Raw genomic sequence first — 17,073 nt, forward strand, 5'->3', positions numbered from 1 at the left:
TCTTCCCATCAATTAATTTTCAGCGCATAAAGCCTCATGCGCATCATCTTCGTTAGCAGCTGCAATGTTAACTGAATCTTCTGTTCTCCAGGTGTTCCCAGTGTCATCAAGTGAGATATAATTATTTCTATCTACATGCTCTTCAGACATCTCAAGCACCCTGTCCTGGTCAGTTGCAGCAATCATATCTGCGGCTTCACCTGTCTGGTATTTCTTCAGGGGACAGGTCGTACACATATCCTCACCTATGTGCACAGGGAAAGTTGGCCGCAATCCAAGGGCTTTGATCACAAAGTCCAATGGTTTTCGAGTTCTGAGCTGATGTTTCACCAGATTAGAACAGATCCCGAGTACATCATCCAATCTTTCTGATATAGATTTGTACTCCTACACACACCCTGTTTGTGAGTTCCCTCCTCACAGACTTCCTGTATTGCCACCAACACTCTCAGTATGTGAGCTTACCTCCTCTCACACTCCTTGTTCTGTTCCTCTCTGTAGTTGCAGTTTCATGCTTTATTCCAAGACTTCAGGCTCTGGTTTTGGTCGTCTCCCTTTAGTGCACCACGTTCCTCAGAATTAAAAGTATTTGCTGAGTTGGCAGTAACCATCTTGCTTTGACATTCCGGATACTCCCAGAAACATAGGATTCATAGTTTTTGTGCCGGCTCCTTTGCTAGTCCCCGATATCGGTGGAGATTCGTGGTTCCAGATTTGCTCCATTCTGTATTCCTATGTTCCCTATATGGTAGTGCTTGTCAGACTTCAATCTCCTGCCTCTCTTTTAGGTTTGTGCACGTTCAAGGTTTTCTTCTTTCCTGTATTGGGTTATTTCTATTAACTCTGTTTTTTCCACCTTCATTGCAGATTGGTCTACTCTTGTGCCTCAGCTTCATAGCCGTACACAGGGTAATCACAGTTGTGATCAGATAAGTTAAAGACTCCTGCTGCCTTTGTCTAGTCCGTGGGAGTATTACCCCTCACAGAATATGATCTCCAGCTTTACCCTCAAATTGAATTCAACCATCTCTTCAGCTAGTCCAACCCTTGATGCCGCTGTAGGAATGTTAACAGTAAACTTCTGACATGAATCCAAAGGGCTTGCCCTAATCTCTCTGGAGATACCCCATAATCCAGTACATCCCTTACTTTGATCAATCCCCGATACCTGAAAAATTGCTTGCCTGTCCTGTTTCTTTGCCTCTTTTGCTTACAGCAAGCTCCTGCCCTGCGATTACCCCTCTAAACATAGACCAATCTGGTATGTACTCTGCTTCTGCTATATAGTGTTGCCTCACAAATCCTGTGTTCCCCGATGCTCCCATGAAAGCTTGCCAGAGGTAATTTGTTCTACCCATTCTCAAATACCATAATAACCTTACCAATTCCCCTTTCCTAGTTTGTAACACCACAATCCAGCCCTCCTTTACTCTAAAAGTTCCTTGAAGTGGTTTGCTGCAGTAACACATAAACTGAGTATCAGTATATTGCAGTAACAAATAACTACATGCTATGAGGGACCAGTGTCCTGCCTTGTACTTTAAAATATTCAGAATGTGAAACTGAGAACCATTGAGGCCTCTGCGCGATTTGGCACATTAAGAATTAAAATAAAGATTCCTAAGCTAAAACAAAACAAGCATAACAAATAAATACCAATTCTCATGCTGCCATATTTCAAGAAACCATTACCAGTAAGAGTGAAACATGACAATCATGAATCATGCTGAACTTGATACGAACTGGTGTTAAATCATGCAGCTGTCGGACAACGAACCTGGGTCTTTTTACCCATCCAATGCCTGCAAATACACATTTAGCTTTTGACACATTTAAACTGCAACACGTTCAAAATATTAATTTTATTTTTATATACAATAAATGTTTTTTAATGTGTTTTCAGCTTTAAATACATGCTACATATAAACATAAAAACAAGATGTGACCTCATGGGGCTAGCCCAGTCAGAATCAATATTGCCTTGGAATACCTTTCCAGCTTAAGGTAAGCGGATCCCCTGCTAGATCAAAGGCAGCTTCTTGCTGCCTTAGTGTGCTTGATACAGGCTCCTGATTGAGAAGATGTGCAGCCTGAGTTCCTGTGTTCAAGCCCAAAGTATCTTTCTTCCACTAGATCACCACACCTCATAAGCAGCACGTTTTCCTTTATTTTGCTGGAACTTTCGCAGCGAAAAAGGCAAGTTTCAAGGGTCCACAGTCTAAGTCTATTCCCAGTTTCCAAAGGACTTCTGTTCTTCATCATACTGCACCACTATCACGGTGATTTCATAAGCCACAGAAGGTAAATTTTCATACAAACAAGATGGCCAAGCAGCATGAAGTGATGGGTGATGAAGTTTGTTTTTTAAATTTAAAATCTCATTAATAGTTAGCACTTTGAAACAGGAACTAGAAAAAAGTTCAAAAGATACAAATTTCCATAATTTGTGTTTGTTCAGACCACTCAAAAATTAATGTAGGCAAATAAAATAAAAAAATAAAATTGCTGTTGCAAAGTCAATTTCAAATGTCTTATTTTAAGGAAGCTGATCAGCGCGAGCTGAAACTGCCAACGGATGCCACATGTTCTGCATGCCGGCTAGTGCTGCCATCATCACCTAAAGAAATAAAAAAGGAAATGTTCACATTTGGAAACAACATTTAGACCAATTTCTAAATTGAAGCATCAAAAAGGACTGTGCCATCAAATTATCATTTTTGGAGCTGTAAGAGAACATCAAATTAGAGGGAACCGCTCGGTTCCTTTTATGGTGTAAACACAGAAACCAAGTGAACCTTTGTGTGCCTCACTAACACACCAAAGTAAACTTTTTGTATAGAAACACAGTAGGCAGAAGCATGTGTTAATGGAGGACATGAAAATGAACCGATTTATGACCACATACAGAGAAGGAAACCTGAAAGAAAAGAGAAAGCCGGTCATGCATCCTTTACTTAAGATAAACCTCAGCCAGTTGGCAATCCTCTCCTTGAAATTTTCTTCAGGGCTACATGTGTTGCTCAAGAACTGTAGAGCTAATGATTTGTAATTTAATTACTCATGTTAGGAACTTTAAGGGGTCAGAAGCAAGAGGCGGACACAAACGTGTTATGTATTTGGGTAAAGACGTATTAAACAAACAATAAAAGGGTTGGAAAAGGCTGTCTAGTAAGGTTGTCCCTACAGCAAAATAAACAAATGAAATTGTCATGTAGTCCACAACTATAGCGTTAGCCACTGTTGGGTCCGTAAACTCTACTTCTGTCCCTACAACCTATTAAGATAAATGTGCAAGGAACATTGTTCTCAAAATCTACAGTGTTCATAGTATTTTCACTAAACAGAAATGTTCAGCGTCGCTGGTATTAAAGTATGAAAATAATGTTCCAAAATACAAAGTTCCAAGGCTAGAGTGGTGTTCCTTTTCCCTAGGCTACTCATTCTCCTTTAGTAGTGTATGAAGGATTGGCCTTGAGCTCCCTCTTTGCATCCTACCACCTTAAGGTGGTCTTCTAAAAGTGGACTATTTTATTTCTCAGTCTAAAGAGTCAGATCTAGTTTTTGGTCTCTTGTATGGGCAGAGCACAGACTTACAAAAGGTGGTTTTGGTTCTTCCTCTTTCTCTCGTCTCGCTCTCCGCTCCCCAGCTTGCCGCTGAAGCTGAGCCTGAACACCTTTGAAACTCCAGAGAAGGATAATGATACTGCTTTAGGCCAATAACCGGACTTCGAAGACTAGACCGCTCATTCTGTTTCTCAAGCATAATCTTTGTAATCGCAGTTGTCCTCTTCGTCACAGTAGTAGTGTTGCAAAGCTCCAGGTTCAACGTTGCCAAGGAGGGCACACGCATCAACTGCGCAAGTAACATGGTGACGTTAAGAGCGACATGGCCAGTGGCATTGGGAATGGGGACATCCTTGAACGCAGTGCATTGTTCATAGGGGAACACAGAAGCAGGCGCAGGATGAAAGAACCCATGGTGGAACGCAAGGAAGGGTGGGTGATTTGGTGTAGCAGTGGGCTAGTTTGCACAGCTTGGGTACGGGGTGGGGTGCAGGGTGCCAAAGGCAGTTTTATGGTAGGGGGCTTTGAGCAATCAAGTGAATAAAGAGAAGCCATTTTATTTTATACCTACATTAGGAAAGCCTTTTCACACACAGCTCATGATAAAAGGACAGGCTGTTATGACAGCAGTGTGCTTTTTTGAATAGTTGGAAACAGTGCAAGGCTAAGTTTCCAGGAAAACGCAGTCCCCGCAAAGTTGCTCCAAGAGAAACTTTCGAGGCCAACGAGTTAGGCACATGAGTGCGTGAGAAGAATTGGCAGAGAAATAGAAATTAAATCTAGTTAATTAAAATCCAGCCAGTGTGGCATCATTTTATCTGACTACAATTGGCAGCATGGCGTGACAAGGGAGCTAGGGGCAGAGCAATGGGGTAGGGGTTGTGGGCGCGCGACAGGTAGCCAAATCGGGGGAGAGAATTTTTGGTGTCCTTCGGGTGCAACATTGTGAAGGTTTCCTTGCCGATGTCTGCGGGGACATCATTGGTCAGGCTTGGTGTGAATGTCTCGCCCCTTGCCCTCTCAAGATGTTCTCTCCAATTAGTATGGAGCAGTTTATCCCTTTGTATATTGGGCATTGCCAACAAATGGCAAACAAGTGTTCTGGCAGATCAGCAACATCACGTAATTGTGGGTGGTGTGTAAAGGTTTGTGATTTCACGAGGGGTGTTAATGTAATTTTGGCCGAAATGTATATTGCCCAATCAGCATCACTTAACATATATTTTTATATTGGGGATTGACGTAGACCCACCAATCAGCTGCAGTGACTTGCCTTGCAAATGTAACTAAAAGGTTTTATGATCATTTTGCAGATTTGCGTATAAAATGTATAGCAGCAGTGGGCGGCATTGAGAGCTCATTACATTCAGTTCAGTTCCACTGGGCTGTCTGAACCGTGTTTCCCAGCTGTTTGGGTCCAATACAACTTCTCGCTTGGTCTACGCTCCTTTTTTGGATTTGTTTTTTTGTTCCTGTGATTTTCTATCAGAAGACGAAATGCAGGCTGCGGGGAAGACTCAGCGCCGACAGTACTCTAGGATCTCAAAAGCACGCGAGTGGACCCTAGCACGATCATGCAGCGCCATGCACGAGCACACGCAGAGTTTTTTTTATGGTGTATAGGACGTATCCTACAAGGGGGGGGAGAGGACGATCGGCCGTAGTAGTTGCAGATATTAAATAGTTCCACCCCTCTGATAAGGGGGGGGGGGGGTGTGTGTGTGTGTGGTAGAACAGTGGAGTGTGTAGACGGTGGCAGTCTTTCATTAGATGGAGTGCTGCGTAGTGCAAGCAATTGTATAGTTACGCAATTTTTTTCTTTTGGGGAATTGGAAGACAAGATTGTGGAGATTAGCGCTGATTTGTGTTGCACGCGCAGTAGAATGGAACTATTGAGGTATCTTGTGCTGGCCAAGGTGGAAGGGCTGACGTAAAGGTGTTGCTGTAATTAATACTGATTGTTTAAGTTGTTTGGAGGCCCGAGGAGGGCCCAGGTAGAATAGAATGGACTCATTGGTAGATAGAATTGTGTGGGCCTGGGGAGAGAGTGATTGAGTGTTTTGGTGCGATTGATGTGGATGGAAGGTGTGAATGTGTGAGAGGAGTGGAGTGTTGCGTGATGATATATGGGGGGTGTGCACTGTTCATCATACTGCAACACTATCACAGTGATTTCATAAGCCACAGAAGGTACATTTTCTGGGTTTGTTTTATTACATTATTTGAGACTTGTACAAGTGAAAACATTTGTGATTGGCCTTTTTTTATAAATATATACATATAAACTGGGAGAGAAGCTAAATTGCATGAGGGTAAGGAGGGAGGAACTGTGGTAAGTGAGTCAGAGTTAACTAGAGGGCGGAGGATGTTTAGTGGGAATATGGATGCACCCCTGGACCACTTATGTAATAAATTCCCAAGTAGCAAGATATTTAAAAATACCACTTTCAGTTGGTGCAGAACCCTACAGGGCAGTGTTAAAGAATGGCCAGGCGAAGGAACGCTCGACAGCGACACCATAGAGAACATGTAGGTTTTCCTATTTATTAGGGCATTAAATTGAAAAGTAGGCAAACTATCTCAGGCCTATGGAAGTTACATGAAGAGAAAAAAAAGAGGAACCCACAAAAGAGGCGGGGAAAGGTAGTGACACAGCGGTGCTGCCAACCGTACTGCCTTCTCCCTATGGGTTGTACCTACGCTGAAGCCTGCAGCAGGGTACGCAAAGCCACGATGTCTGTCCCCAAATAGGCAAGACAAGACAGAAACCGTTAAGGGGAAGCCAGAGGCTAGGAGCACTACCATAGAGAGAACAGCGGCAAGAAGTATTTAGCCAGCATAGAAACAATGTTCACACCAGCAGTGTGAAACTGTGTTCAAAACAGCAGAGAACGCAATAGAGGAGGTGCTACGGAAAAAGGAGGAGGAGCAAGGGGCAACAGGAACACCAGGTGGCTGGACGTCTGGGAAAATTAGGAAGAGGGCTCTGCGGGGTCCGAAGTGGACCCCGAGGACACAAAGGAGGACAGAAAAGCAGGGTCCGACAAAGGGAGGATGTGGGACGAAGGGGAATTGGACAAAGACTGAGGAAAGGAAAGGCAAGAAGAGCGAAGGCAAAGGAGAGAAAGGTAAGGGAGGAGATTGCTTGGGGAAGCAGTAGGAACTGGTCCCAAACCCTCTGAAACAGGACAGTAAGGATGGCAGTAGCGAGCACTGCAATGGGCGAGGCTACCCCGTTGCTGTGTAAACAACTGCTCCTATAACAGAAAGGCACGGGAGGAGCACAGTACATACCATGGCAGAGCATTTATTGAGACAATTTGATGTATAGCCTGCCATCCCTCACCGCGGGGGCAGGAAAATGTATATATACTCTTGCAGGGATTACCCTGACGATTGGTGATATTAAGAGCTTATTCACAGCTACATTTGGCGAACAAGGTACCAAAATCTGGGAACAGGCAGGATATGACGGAGTGAAATTGAGTAGCAACAGCCACAACGCTGCACCCTTTAACTGCCACACACACGTAAAGTATTAAGGACTATGTACCCAGACACATCAGACATGGGGCCCATTCTGGCCCGCAGAATATATACAACAAATGCAGGAGATGTGAATATTAGAGGCATGACAAGTGAACATACCAATATTTTACCACATACGGATACAAGGCCTCCCCCCTCAGATGTGCAGGCATCTCTTGAGAAGGTAGTTGGGATTGAGGTTAAGGGATGGTCAGAATTACACATATGCAAAAAAAAAACTGGAAAGGGAGAAACCCACAGCAGATAATGCAATTAAGGCAGAGGCAAAATGGTGCAAAAGAAATTACCGAAGATATCTATGGAAGGGGCTGTACTTAGAAACATTGTCCCAGTGCAGCTTGCTTGAAGTAGCACCCTCTCAACAAGGGGGTTTCCCGCAGGCTATGTGCCTCAGGGAGGAGTTTATCCACAGCAGGAATGGGGATTCCAATAGCAGGGAGGTACACCCAACAGGGAATGTATCACTTTGCACGGATGTGCCCACATGGATAAAAGCAGCAGTATAGCCAGGGGGGTTCCCAGGTATATGCAATAGTCAATATGCGTATTGGCGAGCCACTGATGCCCGGTTAGTAGTGGATAGGTAGGGTTTGATTTGCTTCATAAGTTTGGTTACGTAGGCACAATAAGCTTTTCCCTGCAATATGTGTTTTTTTCATATCAAGCCCAGAATCAAGAAGGACTCCGTTTTCAAATGGGAGCAGACTTGAATAGAATAGTAGACTATTCTCAGATGACTATATTTTACAGCAATTATTTTTTCTGATCTTTATCTGTACCTACGAACATCAGCTCAGTTTTGTCATTAAGGGTGAACGAATTAACAATCATCCAATTTTGGATGAGATCGTATAGTCGGTTGACATTAGCGGTATCAAATTCATAGTCGCCTGTAAGTTCAAAGACGAGCCAAGTGTCGTCAGCATGGTTAATGTATTTAAAGCAAACATCATCCTGCAGGTCAAATAGTGGGCGTGTGCAAACATTAAAAAGTGTAGGTGCAAGGAATGTGCCTTGGGGAACACTGCATCCCAGTATCTCGGGTTGGGCCTGGAAACCCCTACTGGTGAACCTAGCTGATCTTGGACTCCGAAAAGAATTCATCCATGCAATGGTTTGATCAGAGCAATTTTTGAGTCTGCCCAGCCTCTCAAGCAGCAACAAATGATCAACTAAATTGAAAGCTGATGAGGGCTCTAACAGCATAAGCAATGTGACTCTACCCTTTTCAACAAATTCAACCAAAGTGTCTCTCAAGTTCAGCATTGCAGTCTCGGTGCCATGCATTGCATGAAAACAGGACTGATGTACACCCAACAGGTTGTCGTTAATATGTTTTTGTAGTTGTAGGTAAACAGCACTATGAATAACCTTCAGTAAGAAAGGAACAGTCATGATGGGGCGGCAGTTCTCCACAACCTCTGGGTCAAGGGTAGCTTTCTTGAGCATTGGTGGAATCGCACCTCATTTAGGCATTGAGAAACTACAGTGGTGGAAAGAGGGGGCAGGGCAGTGTATAGACTCCTTAATGATGGTGGCCGGGCACGCATCACTGGCACAGACCGTAGGTTTTAGCCCAATGACATTACTGATAAGTTAATCTTCGGTAAGGGGGTTGAGGGGAAAAAAATGTGAACTGTGTCAGAGATACCGATTGAACAGTGTTTCAGAAGCAACACCCTACACTTGCAGAGCAATTTAACACATGACCTATTGTCGAAGTGATGGAGTTACAGGAGAGCGAGGGTATCCAAACAAGAACAGTAATTAAGGAAAAACATGGGGTGCTCGCTGTCCCCCACGGATCTGGTGTGAAGATAGAACTGTATAGGGAAACCGGTAATGCCCCATGGGCTGCTAAAACAGCCCTGGACCAGCTGCATTACCCAGCACATGTATGAAAGGAGCATATTGCTGCAGAGATTAACAAACAATAGTTTGTGCCTAATTTACAAGAATTGTTAACTGAGTTTGTAAACAATTTAATAACCTGCCAAAGGTTTACCGCAGGTCACACACTCAAAACAGTTAAGGTGTCATTACCATGCAAGATGGGGCCCTTTCCGGCATTTGCATACTGACTATGTCAATATGAAAGATCGATGTAGGTCTTACATTATTGGTTTCGAAATGTTCACTATAAACCTATAGGGTGGTCAGTCATTTTTTCGAAAAAATGTCGAAAAAAAAGTCAAATTCCATTTTTTTAAATTATATATTTATTTTGGGGTTTGGGATAAAAAAATGGGTAAAACAAAAAAAAAATTTAAAAAAGGGGGGTTGAGGCGGAACCCCCCATTTCGAAAAAAAAATGCATTAAAAAAAACACTTTTTTTTCGAAAAAATGACTTTCGACATTATTGGTTTCGAAATTTCCACTATAAACCCTCTTATAGATATATGATTGTTGTAGTATGTCCTTTCTAATGTTGGCTTGAAGCTGGCCCATGTGCTCATAATAATGCAAAATATGCTGTTAAATTATTGGTACGTGAAGTATTCCTAAGGTGGGGGATATGTGATGTGTTGGTCTGACAACGGACAACCCTTGGCCAACAATCTTTCTAAAAGGAAGCAACGTCCTTACTTGGCATCAATCACAAATTGTGCTCTGCATACAATTCCCAAGCCAACAGACTTGTTAAGCCTTTCAATGGCCTGCTTAAACAGCACATTGCCAAGCTGTCAGAATGCATGTGCCTCTGTCCTTCACATACAATTTCAGATGCAAACAGCACTGCCAAACTCCTGGAAGATGAATTCAAAGTATCTGTGAGCGCTCACAAAATCTCTCGCCTACATTTCGCACCATATTCAACCACACCAAGGCAGGCATGCCGACCTAACATCAAGCACAAGACACACAGCACAACACCCCTTTTATATAAGTATTTGTCTGCAACTTCACAAGGACTTGGAAAGAGCTGCGCTTTATGTTATTTGGCATTTATATAGCGCTCTATGCATCATTGGTATGACCTCAAAGCGCTTGTAGGTTGAACGCCCTCGGGCACCATAGTCCAAGTCTGTTGAAAGAGTAGGGTGTTGAAGGGTGCTTGGGTGCACCAGTGAAATTAGCAGCTGATGTAATTGCTTGATGGTGGCTGCATTCTAGCATTAGATGTGGTGGTATTGGTATCGGTTCAATGTGTGCAGTCTGGCGGGTGGACACCAAGACTGGAGGCATAGGCCCCATGGGACGCTTATGTGTGCAGCTAGGCCGGTTTTTCGTGGGGTATAGCTGTGTTTTATTAGAATGATGAGGTGTTCGTATTTGACCAGCTAGGCCGAATTGATCGAGGGGTGTAGCTGCACTGGTCTGTTGTGTTCGGCGCCTGGTGTCCCTTGAGGTGCTTGGATGGGCCTCTTCATTGTCAGATGATGTGCCTGAGGGAGTCAGAGAGGCAGGTTGTCAGGGATGTGTAGATTGATGAGGCAGATTCATGGGTCATCTTTTTTGTGACGGTGCTGTGTGAGGGATATGGAGGGGGGACATGTCATGGTGCACACATGCTTGTGTCATGTGTACTGTGCGGGTGGATGTGCGAGGTCCTTACATGGTAAGGTGGTGTGCCAAAGATACCATCGTGGTGTACCAACAATTGCTGGGTAGGGTGTTAGGGGTGTGGCCAACACGCTGTGTGATTTTGGGTTGGGGATGGGTGTGCCATGGATGGGGTGGCCATGTGCCTGCTGCCTGTAGCACTTACAGGGATAGGTGGCAATTTCTGCTCCTGGGTCGGTCTGGCTGGGACGAGAGAGTCACATGTTTCCTTGGTGTGGGACGCTGGTCATTTGTGGGTGGTGAAGGGGCTTGGCACTGATGGACACGCACATTTTGCTGTGGCAGGTGGATGAGGCAGCAGAAGCATGTTCCTTTGGCAGTACAGGGTGCCTGTGCTGTGTTCTAGGTGTATTAGTGTTATGACTGAGGTTTTGGGGGAGGGTATACGTTGGTGTGTGCACCCAGGGCAGGCAGGGCTTTATTGGCGTTGTGCATGATGCACTTGACATTCATGTCATATTTTGCTGCAGTAGTGGGTGCATAGTGGACAGGAAGGTTGATGTTACAATGGGGTTACATGTACTCCCTAGCCTCCTCAGGTGACCTGTCTCCGGCCTCCGCAGCACAAACCCTTCTCTTGCCTCGAGGTGCAGCACACTACTGCAAGTCTCCTCCCAGGGCAGCAGGTGGATTAGGGATGCGCTCCTGCCACCTGTGGCCATGCCCGGTCTGTGCTGTGCCGAGAGGAGGTTGCACACCCTCAAGTGCAGGTCGTCCCACTTCTTGTGCCAGTCTCGCACAATGCGGGGGGGTTGTGTCAACTGCTGAGACTTTGTGGGCAGCCTCCTCCCAGATGGTCTTCTGCAGTTGGGCCTGCCTGCGCTGATCCTTTGCAAAAAGCTCATCAGCATGCTGGACTATGGTGTCCGACAACATGTTCAGCTCCGACTCGCTGAAGTGTGGCTTGCGCCTCAGGGTCAGGATTGTGGTATGTCGCCTGTGCTGTCAGTATTGCAATGGATTGTGCTTCAGTGACGGCCGCCGGACAATTTCCTGTTTCGAACACTATTTCCGGTAACTGTTAACGGCACTGTTACAGCTGGCTCCGGAACCGTGTTGCCGGATTCAGAGTCACTGGCACAGAGGACAACAGTGTTGGCATTTTGGGGGAAGGGTTTTGTTGGTATTTCCGGCATGCCAGTGGCACCGTTTCCGGCATGCCGGAAAGTGCGTGCACGGCCACACAGTTTCCAGAATCACAGGTTGCCGGACATGGTGGCACCAGCATGCTGGAAAATCAAATTTCATACCGGTAACCTTGTAATGGAGGCCCATTGTCTTTTCTTTTTATTAGATTATAATGTGACAGTATTAGCACTACTTTGAATTTAATCACCACATGACATTTAAGTAAGGGCTGTAATGTAGTTGATGGAATACTATTGAAAGAGGAGAAACAAGAAACTCCTAAGTATAACCAGTGAAGGGCATATCAACAGGCCTCGTTCGTTCCTTTCGCCAATAAACGACAACTATACTACCAAGACCCATTTCCCATGCAAATAGAGTGTCCCAATTGCAAGAAATGTTAGCAGCTGCTCTCTGGACATATTCTAACTACTTTATTCATTCTTTTGTTTCATATTTGCTGTAAAGAAAGTGTGTTTCATGGGCTGTTACGCTTTGGTCTTATATTCATTAGATTGTGTTGCGTTTTGATGACACTTTCATAAAAGCTGAGAAGTAGGCTAACACTTCTGTATTTTCGTATACCACTTTATAGAATCTTTGTTCAATTTATCTTCCTTCACATTTAGATAAAATTCTGTTTGGGGCCTTGCCTGCTCTGTGGGACTCGCTAAACGTTTTCCATTTTGACGTAGACACTGCTTTAGGTTATTATAGCAATAATCACCCTCTGCGCGGACTTCACTGGCGGGTAACAGCCAGTGGCACAAGTTATAGGGCCAAGAGAGCCACAACCCTGGGCCCCTGCCCAGTTACCAGCGGGTGACTCCCAGAGGAGAGGTGGTTATTGCTATAACATCCCTGAGTTTCGGCAGGGGTGGTGACAGCAATGTATTTGTATGAAATAGTGGGTTGTGGTTATCGCTCGACCCGTTGTTTCCCTCAAATACCAAACATGGCCACCATGACGAGGATCTGGGTGGAGCATCTCTTCCATTACCAATGGCGGCCTGAGGGTTTGTAAGGATCGGTGCAGAGAGGTAAGTGGGATCTGGGGAGCAGGAGCCAGTAGGAAGAGGGCGGGAAGATTGATGTGGGTGTAAGCAGTGCACAGCTTTCTCTGGACCCAGGCTTAGGCTGTTAGATTCAGACTGGATTTGGAGCAATCCAATTGGCTGCTGCACCCATCCAGGATGCTTTCTACCACTCGTTTAAAGTTCTATTCACCCCTTCCACTAAATCACATTTGGCCACCCTTCTTTTTTCTATAGATAATCTTTTATTAATTGAAGATTTGAGGTTAGGAAACGTATATGCTTTATGCAAGGATTTCTTCAGTACAAATTATTATCGGTCAGAGTAAATGGTCTATGAATTGTTTACCAAGTAAGGCAGCGGTTTCCCCAGCATCTTCCTTTGGACTGTTGCACTGCTCTACGGATTCCTCAGCAGACGAAGAGGACAAGTTGTTTATGTCGCTCCTGTTATCTTCTTGTGTGATACTTATACTGGCAGCTGACATGCTGCCAGCCATGGAATCCGGCACCGCAATGTCAATTGTGTCTTCAGCGTCCACCTTAAAAATGGTTAAAAGGGATTAATTACCACTGTTCCAATTATCACAGTATTCTCAGCCATCAGGTGCACACCCACCTAGATGAAAATGTCATGCAATGTGACATTTTTAACAGATCAATGGATACAATTATGAATATACAGCCAGCAAAAGAACACAACTGATCAGTTTGAGAGTTAAGTCAGCAGAGGCAGACCAGGTAACCATACTTCATACAGCTGGCTTTGCGAGGGAGGTAGAATCATTTAGTTGACTGGTGTAAAGGTGATCTAAAGTCCACGTAACCCAATTTTCTTCTCGCAAATAAAAAAGGCAAAGAAATACTTAGAATACATACATATTCACATTGTTATTTGGACAAAAAATGTAAAATACTCGTATGCTATAACATCACTATGCAGCCGGCAGTGCAATTCTTCCACAGAAGGTCTGAGTTCTCAAACATTTGCTTATTCTTGCTGCGCGCACCTAACACCTTTGATTAGCATGCGCAGTTATTTCCAATAATTAAGTGAGCTGAACAAATAACGTCTCTCCCACCCCAGACACTAACAGACCCGCACCTCTCCTCTAGATGTACTGTTGGAGAAACAAAGCGCAATGGCAAACCTCCACGGTGCAAACCAATATTTAGAAACCAAGCCTTTCAAGACAGTGCACAAAACAGACACGCCCACTTAGAAAATCAAAAGCATCTATTTAAAAGGGTAATGTGTAGATTGCTGGTATTTGCTACAGAATACGAAGAGTGTGCTTGGATGAACCCTGAAGCCTGGCTGAGAAGGATCTCTTACCACGCTTCCATTGTCAGCAAACTAGTCCGCACCACAGATTATCCTCGTGGCACACTGGCCGGCCATAAGAACAGCACCTTAACAAAGGATCACTGCTGTGGCTATCTTCTGTAGGGCTGAACGCTGGTTAGAATAGCCTGCACCGGCAGTATGCAACCCCCTTAACACTCCAAACAAATGTTCATTCAGTAGTGAAAAGATCACTAAGAAAGAAGCGTGAATAGACGACACAACCGGTAGAAGGAACCCATGAATGATCTTCCACTGAAAGAGGATTTTAGTAACAAGCTGCTCCAATGGTGCTTCTGGCTGAGCAAAATGTCCACAGAGGAAAATGGAACCAAAGCCAAAGGAGGAGTTAGAGTACTCAGGGAATTGTATAGGACTGACGATGTCCCTAATACAATGAGAAACAAGATGGCCCAGCGAAAGGAGAAATGTAGAACAAGCAGCTACTTAACACAGAACAATCTTAATGTGAAGCATGATGTACAATGTGTGTCCATATTCCAATAGTAGTAATAGGGGTAGCTGAAAGCTATTTATTTAGTTCTTGCTTGTAACTTAGAAGAGACTGCATGGCTTAATACCAACAGCCAAGAAGAGCTACTGTCTTACCCCCCAGGCAAACTGGGGGATAAGACATTAATTAGGAGTTTGTGAATGTGTGAAGAGCGCATGGGCACATCTATAAGACATTTAAAGCATAAAGAGGCACATATAATGACCCCAAATCTAAAGTTCACATCTCATGTGAACATTGGATTTGTGGCATATCTACTAGCTCTTTGTTCTCCAGAGTTAGTTCTTTCTTACTGGGTGATGCTAGATATCCAGATGCTTTTAGCTTCCGATTATACATTAAACATTTGGTTACACATGTAATAATTGATGTCACAGCACCAAATAGTGGTTCTCATTCCCTAACTCAAAAAGGGTACTTCAAGCAACATTGGAAGGTTGAGAAAGTGAGTCTGCCCTGATGCAATTCAATGACAGGATCTGAAAGCATCTGCGTGACCGCTCCGCTCACTGACCAGCTATGAAGCGAATATCCCAATTAATAGCAAATGAAAAAAATGCGGTCTATTAGGAAATAGCTTCTTTTCTCAGCTTTCCGATCTACTTCAATGGAAACCCCAGCATACCTAGAGAGAAGGTTTGTGTAATCCAAGACCTGTTTTGGGGAGTTCGGTATTGTTGAACCCCACTCCCTGCTTAACTTGCTTGTTTTGGTGCCACTGCTCAGTCCTTAAGGCAACCAGTGCAGGAGGGTGTCTGCCCCAGATTTAAATCCTTTTGGGGTAGCTTTACTACCTCTCTTATGGAGAGTAGGGCAGGGAAAACATTTTCCTCCTATATTTTCTTTTTAGTGTAATTGTTACACTTTTCAGTGCACCTCTGGGTTTGTGTGTGCTGTGGCGTGTGTGTACCAGGAGGAAGCCATTTTACCACTATTGAGGACCTTCAATTGGCTGAACCACTTGAGCTGTGAGACCGGCCTTTGGTGTTCTGTTCTTGTTGGCCTTCACCCTAGCCAATGTGATCAAGGGCATATATGGCCATGCATACTCGCTGGCTTCATTCAAGAATCCCAGCGAAAGCTCCATTTGTTGGACCTGGCTACATCGGGGCAAAGGGGCGGTCTGGCCCCAATACACAGTCCATTCAGAGTGATGTCACGGTTACTAGGTAGTTGCTGGGGGAGCAGATTGCTTAAGAATGGGCTTCCACTCTGTTTGAATTGTGAAGGTCCTGCTGTTGGTCGGCCAGGATTTAACATATTAAGAGGGGACCTGGAGCAATTTGACAGTCAACCCCTAGAGCCAAGATTCCAAAGAAGAGTCTTGAGGAGGGACCGCCAGGGTATTGACAGAGAAAACCTGTACTTGGTGCCTCCCTCCTTATGACTAGTGGACCTAGCCAGTCTGAAGTCCTGCTCTGCTGTCCTTGTCCTCGGGAGATCTGAAGAGTCAGTGGACCTGTACATGGCAGGCATCTATGGAGTGGCTACTCCTCCAATGTAGTAGCACAGTCTATTCTCTGAGCTGGACATTTCACATTCGTCCTTACCGTGAGATTGGGACCTAGTCACCTTGCTGCTCATTGATGAAAAGGGCATGCCTGGAGCTAGAGGAAATCCATCCTGCTGTATCATGCCTGCTGCCCGCATGTGGGTACCCACCTGCTGCATCTCCTAGATCCAAACTCCTATGGGCGTTGAAGAAGATGGTCTTGGTCTTAATTGAAATATTGAAGTCCTGCCTGGGGTTATCCGAAAAGACGAATGCTGCTTAGCCAGACCTAAACCAGACACAAAGTGAACCCTGCATGTGCGACAGAGTGACCAAATGGGCAACGATGGGAACAATTCTCACAATGTCCCTCACTTACCTGGAGGGCAATGATTTCTTGATTTAGAGTTCGAGGGGCTGAGATGCATGCCTCTTTTGGAGTGCCCCTGGTCAAAGTTATTCTGTATGGACATGAAGCCTATTCTTGCAACTACATAGGCCTGACCTTTGGTGGTGAAACTGAAACTGGGTGTTCCATATGGGTCTCCCTGGATGATTAGGACAGGTAGCTCCTCTTCTCTACCCGGGAAAAAGAATTTACATGTTATGCCTATTGTGTCAACTCCAAGAGAACTCACTGCATCAAGCCTTTTATTAGCTAATGGAGAACTGGAAGTACTATTGCAAAGTATCTTGGACATTGGTGAATGTTTGTTCCTAGGATGGGGATTCGACTGCTAAAGCTTAGTGTCCAGGCGTTGAAGCACTTCATTGCCGTATAAGGCATGCAGACGATTTGCAACCTCTTTCATCCACTTAAAACTATTCTTTCAGCGTACGGTTTGAACTGATACTTTGAGTGAGTTGTGTGTTCCGATTGAT

At 44.6% G+C, this 17,073-nt stretch overlaps 1 protein-coding gene across 2 annotated transcripts in view; it reads right to left on the reverse strand.

Annotated features, from left to right (window-relative positions):
* Positions 1-1,847: 1,847 nt before the first annotated feature.
* RNF149 (ring finger protein 149) overlaps positions 1,848-17,073 on the reverse strand; it is a 175,945-nt gene continuing 160,719 nt past the window's right edge. For both annotated transcript variants that reach the window (XM_069636717.1, XM_069636719.1), the window contains 2 exons: positions 13,190-13,382; positions 1,848-2,617 (listed from right to left, as the gene is read on the reverse strand). In XM_069636717.1, coding sequence (XP_069492818.1) covers positions 2,550-2,617; positions 13,190-13,382 — 261 coding nt within the window. In that variant the 3' untranslated portion in view covers positions 1,848-2,549. The remainder of the gene's footprint in view (positions 2,618-13,189; positions 13,383-17,073) is intronic.

Source organism: Ambystoma mexicanum, chromosome 7p, assembly GCF_040938575.1.
Source record: "Ambystoma mexicanum isolate Mex_15411 chromosome 7p, UKY_AmexF1_1, whole genome shotgun sequence".
In the NCBI taxonomy this organism is placed as follows: Eukaryota; Metazoa; Chordata; class Amphibia; order Caudata; family Ambystomatidae; genus Ambystoma; species Ambystoma mexicanum.